Here is a 15,871-nt window from a genome sequence, read left to right on the forward strand (position 1 = left end):
GTTCTGCTTTTGATGAGTCGACAGTAATTCTAAACAATGTAAGTGACAAAATACGCTGCCTGGGGGGCAATAATTTTCTTGGTCTAAGTTCTAAACAATGGTTGTGGTTATCGCTGCCTCAGAGAAAGGCAGCGGATGGGCCTTCACCTTCCTGGCAGAAGACTAGAATCCTCTGGTGGGAATATGACCAGACCACAAGAAAAGATACACAAATTCTAGGGTTTCCTCCATGAAAACACTCAGCAGAGCAAACCGCCCCCCCACACAGAATTTCCAACCACCTTGCTAGTCCCTGGCTCTTAGCAGAGAGGAGGGCCACCCACTGCAAAAAGCAGGTCACCTGAGGCACAGATAAACAAATGGAAGAAACTGAGTAAACAGAGATGGTGCAGAGAGAAAAAAAAAACATTTTTTTGTTTTTGTTTTATTTATTTCTAGGAGAGAGAGAGAGAGACAGCGTGAGCAAGGGAAGGTCAGAGAGAGAGGGAGTCACAGACTGAAACAGGCTCCAGGCTCCGAGCTGGCAGTCAGTACAGAGCCCAACGCAGGGCTTGAACCCACGAACCACGAGATTCTGACCTAAGCGAAAGTCGGACGCTCAACCGACTAAGCCACCCAGGCGCCCCAGAAGAAAAATTTTTTTTAATTCTGCAGTATCCTAGAGATTAGGAAGACATTCATGAAATAAGAACAAGATGCTATTAAAAAAAAAAAAAAGGAACATTCGTTAAACAAAATAAAAATGTCCTTGAGATTTCAAAAGTTGACAGCAGAGGGGCACCTGGGTGGCTCAGTCCTTTAAGCCTCTGACTCTTGATTTTGGCTCAGGTCATGATCTCAGAGTTGTGGGATCGAGCCCCAAGTCCGGCTCTGTGCTGATAGCACGGAGCCTGTGTCCAATTCTCTCTCTCCCTCTCTCTGCCTCACCTCCCCACTTGCACTCTAAATAAATGAATAAATAAACATTTTTTAAAAAGTTGACATCAGAAATAAAACACTGAGGGAATTGATTCAGGGAAAAGAAACATCAGACTGAAACAGGGATCTACACAAAGAAGTGCAGAAACGGAAAACTCAAAAGTACGATAAAACATTTCCTTAGTTTTAATTGTGCTGAAAGGTAACTGGCAAACTAAGGCAAAAAAGAAAAAGGATGAAAAAAAGGCACCGTACCAAATGTGTCCAGCACTTTTCTTCTCTTTTAGTGGGTTCTATGCCCAATATGGGGCTTGAACTCCCAACCCCAACATCAAGAGTTATACACTGTACCCACCGGGCCAGCTAGGTGCCCCATCTTTAAGCATGTTTAAAAGCAAATGGTACAACAGTGAAAGTAACAGCTAAAAAGATGGGGTGGGGGGTAGATGTGGGTCTATGTATGGAAAAAGCAGGAAAAAAAGTAGGAAAAAAAAGTAGGAAAAACCTTACCCTACGTTTAAAGAGTGGTGCATTTACAGAGCTGTCCTTACTATACCTGGCAGCCCGATCCCGGTTTCTTTTTTCTTTTTTTTTCTTTTTAGGAGAGAGAGAGAGAGACAGCGTGAGCAGGGGAGGGTCAGAGAGAGAGGGAGTCACAGACTGAAACAGGCTCCAGGCTCTGAGCTGGCAGTCAGCACAGAGCCCGACGCGGGGCTCGAACCCACGAACCGCGAGATCCTGACCTAAGCGAAAGTCGGACGCTTAACCGACTAAGCCACCCAGGCGCCCCAATGATGTGCTTTAAAAAGGGAGACAGGCGCAGGGACAGACATAAAACTGGTGGCTGTGGCCAGAAGTAGAATAACCTGAGTAACAAAGTAACGAACCCATCGTAATGTAACCCGTGAATAAAATACCCATAAGCCCCCGCTGATGTAAGTGACCGAATGAATACATAAATGGGAGCGAAGAGGCAATTCTCTTCACAGCAGAACCTATTAGCAGAGGGTGTGGAAAATAGAAAATCACCATTAGAACATCGCAGTCATAATTGCCGCAGGCAAGACGCACAGATGCTAAGCCTAGCGAAGGTGAAAGTTGCTTCAGCAGAAACCGTGTTTGGATGGTCTCAAGTTACCTCCTTTAGACTACTTTCCAAGTACAAGGGGGAAGAACAGTAAGTTTTCAGGGGAAACGCCGGCAGACACCGCCTTAGCCAGGTGATCAAGGTTAACATCACTAGTGGCACCTGAGGATGTCGTAGGTCCCGGTGTGATGGCCCTTCATCTGTGGCTTCCCTCTCAAGAGCACATAAACTCCATCACACCGAGAGAAATCACACACCTCAACCTCAGGGGCGCCGGGCTGGGTCAGGAGGCGGAGCGTGCGACTCTGGATCTCAGGGTTGCTGGTTCGAGCCCCACACCAGGTGTAGAGATTACTTTTAAAAAATATGGGGCGCCTGGGGGGCTCAGTCGGTTAAGCATCGGACTTCCGCTCAGGGCAGCATCTCACGGTTCATGAGTTCCAGCCCCGAGTCCGGCTCTGTGCTGACAGCTCAGAGCCTGGAGCCTGCTTTGGGTTCTGTGTCTCCCTCTTTCTGCTACCCCCCCAAAAATAAATAAAAACATTAACAAAAAAAAAAGTTTAGCCGAGCTGCCCCATGGGACTGGGGCCTCACGGCCGCTCTGTCCCCACAGCCTGCAGAGCCCTTCCCCTGACGCGGGTCCTCATAGGAGCGCAGGCCCCGGGGAGGAGAGGAGCAGCCAGGGTGATGGCGGCGCCTGCGCACTTACGCACCCCCACACAGCTTCTCCCTGGTCTGAGGACCCCCACTGCACCCCGCCCATGGCCTGAACAAAGGCATGCGCCCCAGGTCCTACCTGCCTGGGTGTGCTCTGCCTTGACCTCCTGTGGCCCCTTGAGGCGGCGTGTACTTCCTCCATGACCTGTGTGAGGTCAATGTCTCTGCGTCACTTTCTCTGTGGTCTGTTGGCAGCCACCGCCTCCCCCTCCCCCAGACCCATGCTCCGCTTAACAAATGTTAATTTGAAAAAGTCGTGGGGCACCTGGGTGGCTCAGTCAGTTAAGCATCCGACTTCGGCTCAGGGCATGATCTCAGGGTTTGTGGGTTCGAGCCCCCCATCGGGCTCTGTGCTGACAGCTCAGAGCCTGGAGCTGCTTCAGATTCTGTGTCTCTCTTTCTCTGCCCCTCCCCTGCTCATGCTCTGTCTCTGAAAAATATTTTTTTTAAATGTTTTTTATTTATTTCCAGGAGAGAGAGAGAGACAGCGTGAGCAGGGGAGGGTCAGAGAGAGAGGGAGTCACAGACTGAAACAGGCTCCAGGCTCTGAGCTGGCAGTCAGCACAGAGCCCGACGCGGGGCTCGAACCCACGAATCGCGAGATCCTGACCTAAGTGAAAGTCGGATGCCCAACCGACTAAGCCACCCAGGCACCCCTCTGAAAAATATTTTTTAAAAAAAATTTTTAAGTCGTAACTTTTCCCCATTTGGAAAGAGGAAATGCAGAGAGATCACAGAACTGCCGGAGGTCACTCTCTCAGCCCAGAGGGGAGGCACCTGCCCCCGCCCCCGCTCAATGTTAGCAGATGAATGGTCCTCCGGATTCTGAGCTCCTGTGGAAGTTCCTCTCAGTGAGGAGGGGGCTTTCTCCTGTCCCTTCGTTGGCTTCAGTGTGTCCAGGTCACAGAGCTCAGGAGGCCCAAGCCCCCCTAGCAACCCCGCCCTCTGACCAGCAGAAGCTGCCTGTAGCCCCTCCTGAGATGCATTGGTACTTAAAACATTTTTGTTTTTAATGTTTATTTTTGAAGGAGAGACAGAGTGTGAGTGCGGGAGGAGCAAAGAGAGGGAGACACAGAATCTGAAGCAGCTCCAGGTTCTGAGCCGTCAGCACAGGGCCCGACGTGAGGCTCGAACTCACTAACCGCGTGATCATGCCCTGAGCCGAAGTTGAAGGCTTACCAGACAGAGCCACCCAGGCAAGCCGGTCGGTATTTCTGAAGTTACCTAAACAGACTTTGCCTGGTGTCCGCGGGTTACTGTAGTCTCTGCGGCATCATACCCACCTCGTTATCATCAAATACTCACGGTGAGGCTCAGATGCATCGGGAGCTAGACTTGCAAGGAGAGTCTTGATCCCTTGGGGAAACACACCATTTGAACCCATCGGCGTTTGCCTTCTCTGTGCCAGGCACGAAGGCGCCGGGGGTTCCCATGTCTGCTTCCTTGGCTCACAGCCTGCCTAGTCAGGCGTCTTAAAAAGTCATCCTAAAAAGTCACGGTTGTCACGTGCTGGGGAGGTTAAGGAGAGTTAGTGGGGGGCCACTGAAGGGGGGGGACAGCGCGATCAGGGCAACGTTAGGAAGAAACTCCGGCGGCCGGGGTGGAGGACGCTGGAGAGGAAAACAGGCCGCACCGCGTCCTCGGGAGGGCCGCTCACGAGGCTCTAAAGTCGGTGAGTTTCCCACTCGGGCCACGTGGCTCAGGAGGCTCCCTTGCGGGTCCCGCGCTACCCTTGACCCCCACCCCTGACGCCTCCAGGCACCAGAGGCGCGGACGGAGGGAACTTTCGGGGCCACCACGTCTGACGGGGCGGCCGCTCCGCGTCTGGAGTGGCCTACAGCCAACTGCGGCACTCGGCGGCTTTCGTCCTTCGCGGCAAACCTGCAGCACCAGGGTCTCCGGGGCCCGCCGCCGAAGGTCAGCCGGCCTCCGTTTCCCCGGCAACGGCGGTCGGCCCGCCCCACGCAGGCGCGGCGCCCTCGGCTGCCTCGGACTACAACTCCCGCCGTGCTCCGCGCGCTCCCGCCCCCGCCTCCCGGAAGTGGGGCCCAGGGGGGCGTCTCCGACCTTCCAGCCGGGACAAGCGGACCGGCTGGTTCTGGGAGCCGCTGGGAGCGAGGACCCCGATGCCGGCCAGCGGAGCCCGGGATGGCTTCCGCTGGAGGCGGCGACTGCGAGGGCGCCGCGCCGGAGGCGGACCGCCCTCACCAGCGGCCCTTCCTGATCGGGGTGAGCGGCGGCACCGCGAGCGGGAAGGTAAGGGGCTGGGCGGCCTGGCGGGGCCTGCAAGCAGCTCGATCTCCGGCCCCCGGAGCCTCTGGGCGGCCCGTTGCGGCCTCTAGTCAGAGAAGAGACCCCCAGCTCCCGCTGCCGAGGCGCCCCCTCTAGGGCGCGGGCGGAGCGGGGGAGCGCAGGGGCTCGGGGATGCGGCCGTGGCGGGCAGGGCGTGGGGCGCTTGGCTTCGGGCCCCCACCGCCACAGCCTTCCCGCCGGCCCGGTCCCTCCGGGCCCCCCGTGCATGCTGCCCCTGCTAGGCCCCGCGGCCCTACCCCTAGCCTTGCCGCACCCGTCGCAGGCCTGCTGGGCAGCCCCCTGGGGGCTGGTGGGTCAGTGTCCCCAGAAGCCAGCTCCGCGCAGAAACGCCCGGGAAAGGGCCGCCCGGTGGCAGGAGGAGCGGCTCCGGGCGGGAACCCTGACTGTGTATCCCCAGTCCACGGTGTGTGAGAAGATCATGGAGCTGCTGGGCCAGAACGAGGTGGACCACCGGCAGCGGAAGCTGGTCATCCTGAGCCAAGACAGGTTCTACAAGGTCCTGACGGCGGAGCAGAAGGCCAAGGCACTGAAGGGCCAGTACAATTTCGACCACCCAGGTGCAGCCGGAGACCCTGAGGGGGGCAGGGGAGGACAGACCAAGGGGTCTGGGGTCCAGGGTTGGCTGGAGATGCAGAGACCCGAGTGGCTCCAGGAAAGGGGCCTGGCCCTCTGCGCCCCGAGCAGCCCCGCAGCACCTCCCGGCTCCCTCGGTTGGAGCCCGTCAGGAAGTCTTCTCTGCGGAGGGGCCTTCAGCTCTGCCACCTCCGTGGCCACGGAGCAGTCCACGCACCCTCCTCCGGTTCCGGGTCCTCTGTGCGCAGCGTTTTGCATTTCCTCACCTGCCCTGGGGCCAAAGTCCTGGGGCCAGACCAGGAAGCAGAGGGTAAACAAGAGTCTGGTCGGGGCACAGGTGGAAATGGGGTAAACAGATGAGGGGAAAGAGCCGGCCTGCCCTTGCCTGTCACTGCTAGAAGATTCCACCCTGCGGCTGGCCCTCTTTCTTTCTTGGGGGACACGTGGGAGGAAGGCCTGAGGAGCGTCAGTTGATGGTTATTTATTTCTCAGAAGTAAAAGTAGAAGCAGAGGTCTACACCATCTACCTCCCCGGGCTGGCCGGTCAGGAAATCGCTGGGTTCAGACTTCTCTGTGGGACAGGAGCCTGGGCAGTGGTCCCGTAAATGTGGTCGGTAGGGGCGGCTCCCAGTCCACATGTCCCTGAGGGTCGCTGGGACGGCCGCCGGGCAGCCAGCTGTGGCCCCAGCACAGGGGCACCTGGATAGTCTTGCCTTTCGTTGCATTCCCTGCAGATGCTTTTGATAATGACCTGATGCACAGGACTCTGAAAAACATCGTGGAGGGCAAAACCGTCGAGGTCCCAACCTATGATTTTGTGACACACTCAAGGTGAGCAGTGGCTCCTGGGAGAGGAACCGTGTGCCGGGGGCCAGCCAGCGCGTCCCCACTGGGGCGTCCACACACTGACCTGCGGCAGCCTTGCCCTGTTGGCCTCTGCATGCCCCTCTCTCCCCCCTCCCTCCGCTGCTGTGATCCGTCCCCCTCCACGCTGACTGGGCCTGGGCCCCTGGACCCGCATCTCGAGCAAGGCCCGTCTCCGGGTCTCGCCCCGCAGGTTACCAGAGACCACAGTGGTGTACCCCGCGGACGTGGTCCTGTTTGAGGGCATCTTGGTGTTCTACAGCCAGGAGGTCCGTGACATGTTTCACCTGCGCCTCTTCGTGGACACGGACTCCGACGTCAGGCTGTCGAGAAGAGGTGAGGCAGGCACAGGCCTCTCTGGCCCTGGCTGAGGCCGGCCAGGAGTCCTCACCCCCACCCTCTCCTTGCCTCAGTTCTCCGGGACGTGCACCGTGGGAGGGACCTGGAGCAGATTCTGACCCAGTACACCACCTTCGTCAAACCCGCCTTCGAGGAGTTCTGCCTGCCGGTACCTTTCACTTACTTGCGACCCTCCTTTTCTCCCTTTTCGAGAGGAGCCCTGGCGCCCTGTTCTCTGAGAGCTGAATCGTGGGTGAACGGGCTCCAATTTATGAATGGAGAAGTGAGCCCACTGCACCCCGTTCCCAGAGACTAGTTCCCGGCTCTGAAAGCGTCTTTCGCTTTATCACTTCCTCTGCTTCGAAAAGCCCCTTGTCCCCCACATCCACGCAGCTCACCTCTTCTCTGCTGCGGGCCTCAACTCACCCCACTTGCTCACCTCAAGGACCCCCTGCTTTGAGCCCCCTTGCTCCCCCTTCTCTAGGGCACCTCTGGTCTCACGCTCCCTGCTTTGCTCGGCCCCCCTCAGAACAGGAAAGCCCACCAGGGAAGGGATGTGTTTGTTCATGGATCTGCATGTCGTAGGCACCTGCTGACTTCCCCACACACTTGGCCGTGTGTTTCTCCAGGCTGCGCTTGGCTGGTGCTCCAGGCCCAGGTGGCTTGCAGAGAGGACTTCACTGTCACGGGGCCATCTGTCATTTCTTCCACCTTCCGTTCCTAACTAGATAGGGCTTCAAGTGCTTTTCAGGGGAAACTAAATATTTTCCTTCTTAATTTTTTTTTAATGTTTATATTAGAGAGAGAGCAAGTGAGTGCAAGTAGGGGAAGGAAAGAGAGAGAGGGAGACACAGAATCCAGAGCAGGCTCCAGGCTCTGAGCTGTCAGCACAGAGCCCAGTGCAGGGCTCGAACCCATGAAGCATAACATCGTGACCTGAGCGGTAGTCAGATGCTTAACAGACTGAGCCACCCAGGTGCCCCAATATTTTGCTGCTTAAAAGTAAACATGGCACAAAGGAATTCTGAAACCCGGATTCCTGCTTCCGTTAAATTGGACCAATGAGTTCCCTCTCCTGTTGCTTGAAGAGAACGTTTTTTATCTTATGTGTTCTCTGAAGCTCCTGGAGAGTGATTAGAAAGTAAAAGTTACATTTTGTTATTTACAGAAAAATACTTGGCAAAGTAGGTGGTTTACGGTAAAACTCCAGACACCCAGTCTGACCAATGACCCTGTGCGGACTGCCTTTGAACTTGCCCCTCTTACATGCAGCCTCACATGAGTCCGGCCTGGGTGACCATGTCCCTCCCCCACCCCTGCAGCACGGCCTTTCTCGGCTCTGCATTGGGTTCCTTCCCTCCCGCCCCTTGCCAGCCCCTCGTCTGCACCCCACCAGTGAGCAAACCCTGAGACCAGCCTGGACCCCCCGCGCTCATGTCCTCGGTGGGTCCCCACTGCCCGCCCATGTGACATGCCGTTGGTCCGTATCCACAGGCCCACAACACTGCACTCTCTGCCGCTCTGTCCCTCAGCCCAGAACGGGTTCTCTTTCCTCTGCCGCTGCTTTGCTTGCTGCATGTGTGTCTCTCTCGGCATCTGGTTGGGGACCCTCTCCGGTGGCCCTGCACCTCCGGTGTATGTCTCCCTGCCCTTACCTAGCTAGGCACCTACCGGGGATGTTAGTGCAGCAGCAGGTACTGACGACGGCCTCGCACAGGCTGCAGCCGTGCCCTCCAGGGTCTGGTCTGCGGCCACTGCCCTGCTCACCACGCCGGGGCTCCTGCGGAGGGGCTCCTAGGTCCCGCGGAGGAGGGTCACAGCCTGTTGTGGCAGGACGCCCTGCTGGACTTGGCTCAGTGCACTGTTCGCGCAGAGATCCGGCCCCGTGGTGGCGTCCACGGGAAAGCGTGAGGGAGACACCAGGGGAGACACGCGTCTCTTCCAGCTGCTCCCACTTCTCTTCCCGCTGTGCCTCTTCCGTCACTGCCTCTCGCCCCTGGTTCAGCCCTGAATCCTGGCTCCCCGTCTGCGCCCTGGGGCTGCTCTCCTGAGTTGAATCTGGCCTCACACAACTAGAAGTCACCCCAGTGGGGGATGGATCCTCACGAGGCCTTCTCCTTGCCTTGCAGACAAAGAAGTACGCCGAAGTGATCATCCCTCGAGGGGTGGACAACATGGGTAAGAGCCCGCCCCACTGCTCCATCCACCCCCTGAGCCGAGGCAGGCCTAGCCCCGTCCAGGACAGCTGCCTGTCCATGTACACTTAGGCGCTGTTTCAAGTATTCAAAAACACATTTGAAGCGTTGTACACCTTAAGTTGATCCAATGCTGGTCGTCAGTTATGTCTCAGTAAAGCTGGTAAAGAAAAGGTTGCTACCGATGGGGAGTCCCGTTAGCGGAGTGGCTCGGCCAGGCTCCCGGTTAACAGAAACCCCTGCAGACCGGGCCGCTGAGTTTCACTGTGCTCGCTGCCTGACCTATGTTTTCCCGTCCGCGGAGACGCGGTGCCACCCGGAAGCCTCGGTGGAAAGGCCCATGCCCCCAGCACGGAGCCGCCGAGCCACAAGCCCACGTCAGGCTTTCTGCTGGCCTGGAGGGGACGGATGTGGCTGAGTGCGCACTGTCCATGCCGCAGTGGCCATCAACCTGATCGTGCAGCACATCCAGGACATCCTGAGCGGCGACATCTGCAAGTGGCAGCGAGGGCCCAATGGGCGGAGCTACAAGAGGACGTTTCCCGAGCCGGGAGGCCACCCCGGGGTGCTGACGCCCGGCAAGCGGTCACACTTGGAGTCCAGCAGCAGACCCCACTGAGGAGCGAGGTGCCCAGGCTCCTGGGCAGGCCCCCCGACGGCCTGCTCCGGGTCCGGCCGGGAGACGCCTGCCCGCCCCTGGAGACGCCACCGCTTCCTGTCAGCGCCTCCCGGTACAGAGGGGGGTGGGGCGCGAGGATCATGGGGTTCCTCGCGGTTGGGGGCAGACCTGCACCTGTTACACTGAGCCCCCCGGGAGGTTGGCAGGCCCTCCTGCTGTCTCCACGTGCTTCCTCACCTTCAGGAAGCTTACAAGGCCACGTTCAAGTTACGGAGCAGTGCCGCAGACCGTGTGGTAAGTCGGTCACGGATGTGGGGAACACGGGGCAGACAGCCCGGCCCCTTGGCTGTCCCGGTGTGTTTGACGGAGCCCACGGCGTGAGGGACTTCTGTAGGCCGATCTGGTTCCCACACACACGTGACTGAAACACAGGTTTGGAGAGAGTATTTCCCCTTTTTACGCGTTACACGTGCAAGTGTTCTGTTTCATTGTTATTTATTCTCCCGTCAGTTGTGACCCAGTGACCGAGTGTCATGCCCCGTGGTAGGGTGCGAGCCCGTGTGGCGCACACAGGTGTGGGAGCCACAGAGGGGTTTCCCTCCTCCTGGCCAAGGGCGGAGCCCAGGGCACAAGCTTTCCTCAGCCAGCGCCAGACGCAGGAGGTGGGCCCTGCTCCCCAAGCCCGAGTCCCGGGCCCCGGCCGTGCGGGCTGGGACAGGAGGCAGGCCGGCACCCGCGGTGGCCACACGTGGTCCCCCTCAGGGTCAGGCCTCCCCACCTGCAGGAGCCGCCTGGGCCCCACGGGCTCTGCACACAGGCCTTCCCGAGGCCGGGGCATGCCGTCCAAAGCCAGCCGCTCTCCCCGCACCCACCCGGAGTCCACGGCTGCACACATGCCGCGGGGCCGCGTTGTCCTGCTTGGTCTGCCCTCCCCGCTAGCGCCATTTCTGTAAAGGCGATGCTTTGCTGTCGCCACCAGCTAAACCACACGGGCACTTCCGGTTTCCTTCTAGTAAGTTCCGTGTGTAGTGACACGGTAGGACCTCCGTGGGGCTTGGCTGAGCTCCAGGGCTGCTTTCCCAGTGTGTGACCGTCTTGTCAAGATCGTCATCTCCCCTTCTGGAGAATCAATAAATAACACCAAATACTGATACCAATTTGTTCCTTTTTTAATTACACACAGAAAGCATATTCAGGACCAGGACCCTGCGTGGACGGGGTCAGCCTCAGCCAACGGGCCGCTCGCCCGGGCACCTCAGCCAAATCCCGCAGGGGTGGGGGGTTAAGAGTCACAGGGTCCCCAGGGCAGTGACTAGAATCCCACCTCGGCTTCATCAAAGGCTTGTCGCTCAGTAGCTTGTTTGACCCCACAGGGGTCGGAGCGCGTCCTCAAGACCTCCCCGGGGTCAGGGGCAGAGACGCCGTGGTCCAGCGGGCGCGACCCTCCCTCCCCCTCCCAGCCCACTCCCTTCCGGTTTCTCCTCCACCATGGGGCCTGCACTAGCCGGGTTCAGGGGGGGGTCTTGGACGTTAGTGGACCCAGAGGGCGCGAAGAAACCTTGTTGCTTGGAGCAAAATGCTTCTGTGAGGACGGCAGCCTGGCCAGCCCCGTCACGAGTGAGTCCCCCACAGAAGTGCTACCCGGGCCCGGCCCAAGCCCACACGTTCACTGGGTTCGCGTCCTGCTAGTATTTCCGGATCAAAATGTCCCAGCTGTCTTTCCAGCGAAGGGCCTTCAGCTCGCTGGGGGAGAGGGACTTGTCCCCGTAGGTCAGCGGGCGCAGCGCGTTGAACACGTGACAGGCACAGGAGTACCAGGCCACAAGCAGGGCGCCGAAGAGGCTCCGCAGGAGCTGGGTCCTGCGGGCACCACGGCAGGGCACGGGCATGAGGGACCCCGTCCCCCTGACGCGCTGTGACCCTCCCCACACATCTTCCAAAATCTCCCATCTGTCCCCACACTGAGCATCCTCGTACCACAGCCCTCCCGAGAGGCTCCGCAGCTCCCGGCCACACCTCATCCTGAGCCCGTGCCCTTCGCTCCAGCTTCCAGAACTCTCTGGTTCACACATCTCTGCTTTAGCTCAACGCACCGTGCAGCCCCACCAGAGGGTGCTTCCCCATCGCCCACGCCTGCACCTGCCCCCCCCCCCGGCCACAGCTGCCTCCCCCGGCGTCCCTGCTGTGACCCGCACCGCGCCGGGGCCTGGGAGGCCGTACCTGCACAGGCGGTCGCTGATGTGCTGCAAGACTACAGGGAGCAGGAGGATCTGGAAGGTGAGCGCCGGCAGGTAGTGGTAGAGGAAGAGCGTCTTCTCCATCAGGAAGAAGGGGAGGTAGTTCACTGCCCAGCCGCCGGCACACACAGCCCCCGCCAGCACCCAGCGCAGCCAGGAATCTGGGGCGGGGAGGCGGCCCTGAGCCGGTGCTGCGGACCCGGGCCCCGCCTGCAGAGCCTCTGCTGTCCCCCGGGCCGCCTGCCTCCTCTCTCAGGGACGCCTGCTCTCCTTCCTCCCCCACCTCCAGACCCTTCCCGTGATCTCTGGGCAAACAACGGACCGTGTCGAACTTCTGGTGGCTTCCCGCGGGATCCTCCCCATCCCCACCCTCTGAGCCACACCAGCCCCCAGGGGGCTGACCCCCAATCTCCACCTTGTCCAGGATCACCACGTAGTGGGTCAGCCGCCTCGGAGCCGTAAGGGGCTGTGCTTGGGCACCCGGCCCGCCCCGCGGGGCAGGAGCTGGTGGGGAGAGTGGCGACGGCGCCACACTGCTCCCCAGGCGGCTGCGGCCCAGCCCTGCCCAGGTCCCCACGACGTTTCTGTTTTGAGGTGGTCTGCACGCCACCCCCGCCCAAGCAATGGCCCACTGGCCGCTCTGTGCCATCCAGCCGATCCAGAGCGCCTGGGCCAGAGCACTTCCCCCCGGTACCTGCAGCGCCCTGAAGAAGCGCTGACTACATGGGATGTCAACTGCCAGCACTGTTTCTAGGGAGACAAAACTCAATTTTCTTTTCCTTCCTTCCACAAAGAACATCGCCTAAGGCGCACGTCCCTGGTGAGGCGGGGCTGTCGCCTGAGGCTCCAAGAGTGCCCATCAGAAATCAACTGCCCATCAGGGGCACCTGGGGGGCTCAGTCGGTGCGGCATCCAACTTCAGCTCAGGTCACGATCTCACGGTTTATGGGTTCCAAGCCCCGCGTCGGGCTCCGTGCTGACAGCTAGCTCAGAGCCTGGAGCCTGTTTCGGATTCTGTCTCCTTCTCTCTCTGACCCTCCCTGCTCATGCTGTCTCTCTCAGAAACATTAAAAAAAACAAAAGAAGAAGAAAGAAGGAGAGAAGCTGCACTAACCCTCGGGGAGGTCACAGATCTTTCTCCGGCGTCTCAGCAGGTACCAGAAGAAGAGCAGGGCGTAGACCACAGTGGCGAGGCTGGCTGAAGCCCAGATCACAACGTTTCCAAGCAGGTGGATCTGAGCCTGTGAGCGTACGGGGACACACCATCAGCCATCGGCCGGCCACTCAGAGGGACAAACCCTCTCCGACGCTCGCCTGCCCGCCTGCTGGCTTCCAGCCGAAATGCTGGCACAGGCTGGGCCCCCACCACTGACGGCTGTGCCTGTTCCCAACGAGACTCCGGCCCTCGATTTGGGAGGCAGAGACTCTCACATTAACAAGGGCCAACCCAGAGCCACACAGGGCCAAGGACCCTGCTTCCCGGCAGGTGATGACTCATCCCCGCTTAGGTGGGAAGGAGAGAAGTGAGCATGTTCAGCATGAAAATTTGGGGAATATCTGCTGAGCACTGACAGCGCCAGCTCCAGGGCCGTCGGTCCTGCTGGGACAAGAGGGACGAGAGATGGAACAGCCCTGACGGGCACAGGAAATGCAGTGGGGACGTTTTACAAACCACTTCTGTCAGGAAAGGGGAACAGCGTACCCCCCCACAGAGCGGTAAAGCCTGGTTTCCCTCAACGTGCAAACACGTAGGACCTTGCTCCTCACGTCTGGCGGGAGTACTGGCCCCGCACTGCCGAGTCGCGTAGGGAAAAGCCCATCGTGGGCTTTCACGGGGAAGGCCCTGGAGTAAGCCGGGCTGGGTAGGAGGCAGTGGCAGGAGTCTCGAGGGACGACTGTGATGGCCCCCAGCGCCAGCACCCACTTACGCTGGTCCTGGGGTGCAGCCAGTAAGCGATGCTGGTGTCCAGTGTGACCCAGTCCAGCGGCGACGAGCTGTACTTGTGCTCCGAGCCGTCACTCTTGGCCGTCAGCATCCTCCACTGCAACAGGCCACAGGCTTGAGGCGAGCGATCAGCCAGGCGCCTCACTGCTCAGGGACCTGTCCCGTCCGGGCATGTGGCCATCCCACTTCCCCGGAGACCCCGCCCCAGAGCTCCAGCCAGCCCGTCCGCGGCCAAAGGGACCAAACTTGGTGCTGAGGACACTTTTTAGATTCGGGATCCCGAGTTTCTGCTCTGGACCTCCCTCAGGCTCTATCGTGTTGACCGTGGCGCCCTCTGACCCAACCAGGGGACGGACCGCACACTCCACTTAGCAGAGAGAGAGAGGAGCCCACCCTGCTCAGCCAGGCCCCCGGCCGACACTGCGGAGGGAGCCGCTCTCCAGGGCACAGCGCTGTCTGGCGAGGCGCCCGCTCCCCCCGCAGAGCCGTGGCACCGTCCCCCACGCCCCCTGCGTCACCTGCAGCTCCAGGAACCTGGCCATGAAGCTCAGATTCCTACTGAAGTCCATCTGCGCGGGTGAGTGCAGCTCCACCTCTCTCTCCTTCTGCTCCTGGCCTGACAGACACACCGGACCCAGACGAACGTGAGCGGAAGGCCGGGGAGCTCACAGCAGAAGGCGTCAGCTTGGTGAAAAGCCGACTTCCCCCTCCTCAAACCACCCACGACAGCTCCGTCAAACCTCGTCACCCCGTTCGGCTCTCCCTGCCGTACAGGAGAGCAACCGCCAAACCTGGATCTTTCCAGAGAGCTCAGCTCGCACTGCCTTCCCGCGACACCTCGGGGTGACGGCTTTGGCTGTTCACGGCTTGGCCGAGCAGCGAGCAGGGTCAGCGTTCCAGCCCCCACACCCCGGGACCGGAGCCCGCGGGCCGGCGTCCTGGTAACGCGGCGGTGACAGGTCGCCAGCGGGCCAGGCGCACTCACCCCTGCCGTAGCGGTGCTCTTCCACGTTCCACACGGCGCTCTCGTGGTGGCCCCGGGACAGCTTCTCCCCAACGACCTCCAGCTGCCGGAACCCCCAGTCCGGGAGGTGTGCCCCGCTCAGCTGGCAAACCGAGGGAGGCGGGGCGTGAAAGGGAGGCCGGAGGCCCCGGCTGACACCCGCCACCCGTCACTCTGTCCGCAGCCCGCCAGGGCGGCACCCTCTCCTCCATGGGACAGTCACTCAGGATCCGGTGGTGAGAAGTTAAAGTCCTCCCCCTTCAGTGCGAAGGAAACAAGGCAACAACCTTGGCCAGACTAGCTGCCCGCTAGGAGCCCACTGGGCCTGAGGGTCAGTAAACTGATCTTGTGAGCCCCAGGCCCGGACGCGTGAGCCAGACCCGGCGCCCCCTCACCTTCAGCACCGCGGAGGTGTTCACATGCACCAGGCGGACCTCGGACAAGATGGTCTTCCAAACCTCCGTGTTGGATTCTCTGTTCACGATCTCCTGTGAAAACAGATCTGCCTGTCGCTTCGTGCTCCCCACCCCGTTTCCTTACATGGGGAGCGAGGACCGGTCACCAGACGACACCGCCCTGGGCCTGCATGAGGGGCCAGGCTCTGGGGGGCTAAGAGGATGGCACCCCGACCTCGTTCCCAACACCCGGGCACGAGTGCTGGCTCGGGGGGTCCCGGACGCGCACAGCAGTCCTGCAGTCGAGCGCTGCCTTCTCTGGCAAGTGCGCAGAGGTCCCTGAAACAGGTCCTCGGAAGGGACCCCCCCAAGTGCATAATGGAAACACGAACATCACAAGAGCACTTGGCCTCGTCGCATCTTATCGCAACCTCGAGAAGTGCCTGTGAGGCCGTGTGCTGCTTGTGAGAACGAGAGGGCCCGGGAGGCTCAGTGGGCGCAGGGAGGAGGCCTGCCCGAGGAGCACACCCTATGCCAGCCACCCTCTGTCCCTGTCCCAGCTCTGTGAGCTTCTGTGGGAAATGTGAGTCCATGGGGCTGAAAGTGATGCCAGTGCAGGTGGAGAGGGAGAAGAGGAGGAGGAGGGGAGGGAGGAGGAGGAGGAGG

At 60.1% G+C, this 15,871-nt stretch overlaps 2 protein-coding genes across 5 annotated transcripts in view; one reads left to right on the forward strand and one right to left on the reverse strand.

Moving 5' to 3' along the window:
- Positions 1–4,763: 4,763 nt before the first annotated feature.
- UCK1 (uridine-cytidine kinase 1) lies at positions 4,764–10,778 on the forward strand. 3 transcript variants are annotated; one of them, XM_039229567.1, is made up of 7 exons: positions 4,764–4,978; positions 5,433–5,592; positions 6,343–6,439; positions 6,666–6,808; positions 6,886–6,980; positions 8,941–8,989; positions 9,447–10,778. In XM_039229567.1, the coding sequence occupies exons 1-7, from the start codon at positions 4,871–4,873 to the stop codon at positions 9,623–9,625; spliced, it is 831 nt and encodes a 276-aa protein (XP_039085498.1). In that variant the 5' UTR covers positions 4,764–4,870; the 3' UTR covers positions 9,626–10,778. The 3 variants fall into 3 exon arrangements, with proteins under 3 accessions (XP_039085498.1, XP_039085499.1, XP_039085497.1); XM_039229568.1 differs by having other exon boundaries at positions 4,764–4,951; positions 5,391–5,592; XM_039229566.1 differs by having other exon boundaries at positions 4,894–5,592.
- The window catches only part of POMT1 (protein O-mannosyltransferase 1), a 16,795-nt gene continuing 11,694 nt past the window's right edge, over positions 10,771–15,871 (reverse strand). For both annotated transcript variants that reach the window (XM_039229565.1, XM_039229564.1), the window contains exons 14-20: positions 15,206–15,298; positions 14,793–14,913; positions 14,326–14,423; positions 13,791–13,904; positions 12,977–13,103; positions 11,846–12,023; positions 10,771–11,485 (exon numbers count right to left, since the gene is read on the reverse strand). In XM_039229565.1, the coding sequence (XP_039085496.1) occupies positions 11,311–11,485; positions 11,846–12,023; positions 12,977–13,103; positions 13,791–13,904; positions 14,326–14,423; positions 14,793–14,913; positions 15,206–15,298 (906 nt within the window). In that variant the 3' untranslated portion in view covers positions 10,771–11,310. The remainder of the gene's footprint in view (positions 11,486–11,845; positions 12,024–12,976; positions 13,104–13,790; positions 13,905–14,325; positions 14,424–14,792; positions 14,914–15,205; positions 15,299–15,871) is intronic.

This window comes from Hyaena hyaena, unplaced genomic scaffold (assembly GCF_003009895.1).
Source record: "Hyaena hyaena isolate Hyena2069 unplaced genomic scaffold, ASM300989v1 scaffold_38, whole genome shotgun sequence".
Taxonomy (NCBI): Eukaryota; Metazoa; Chordata; class Mammalia; order Carnivora; family Hyaenidae; genus Hyaena; species Hyaena hyaena.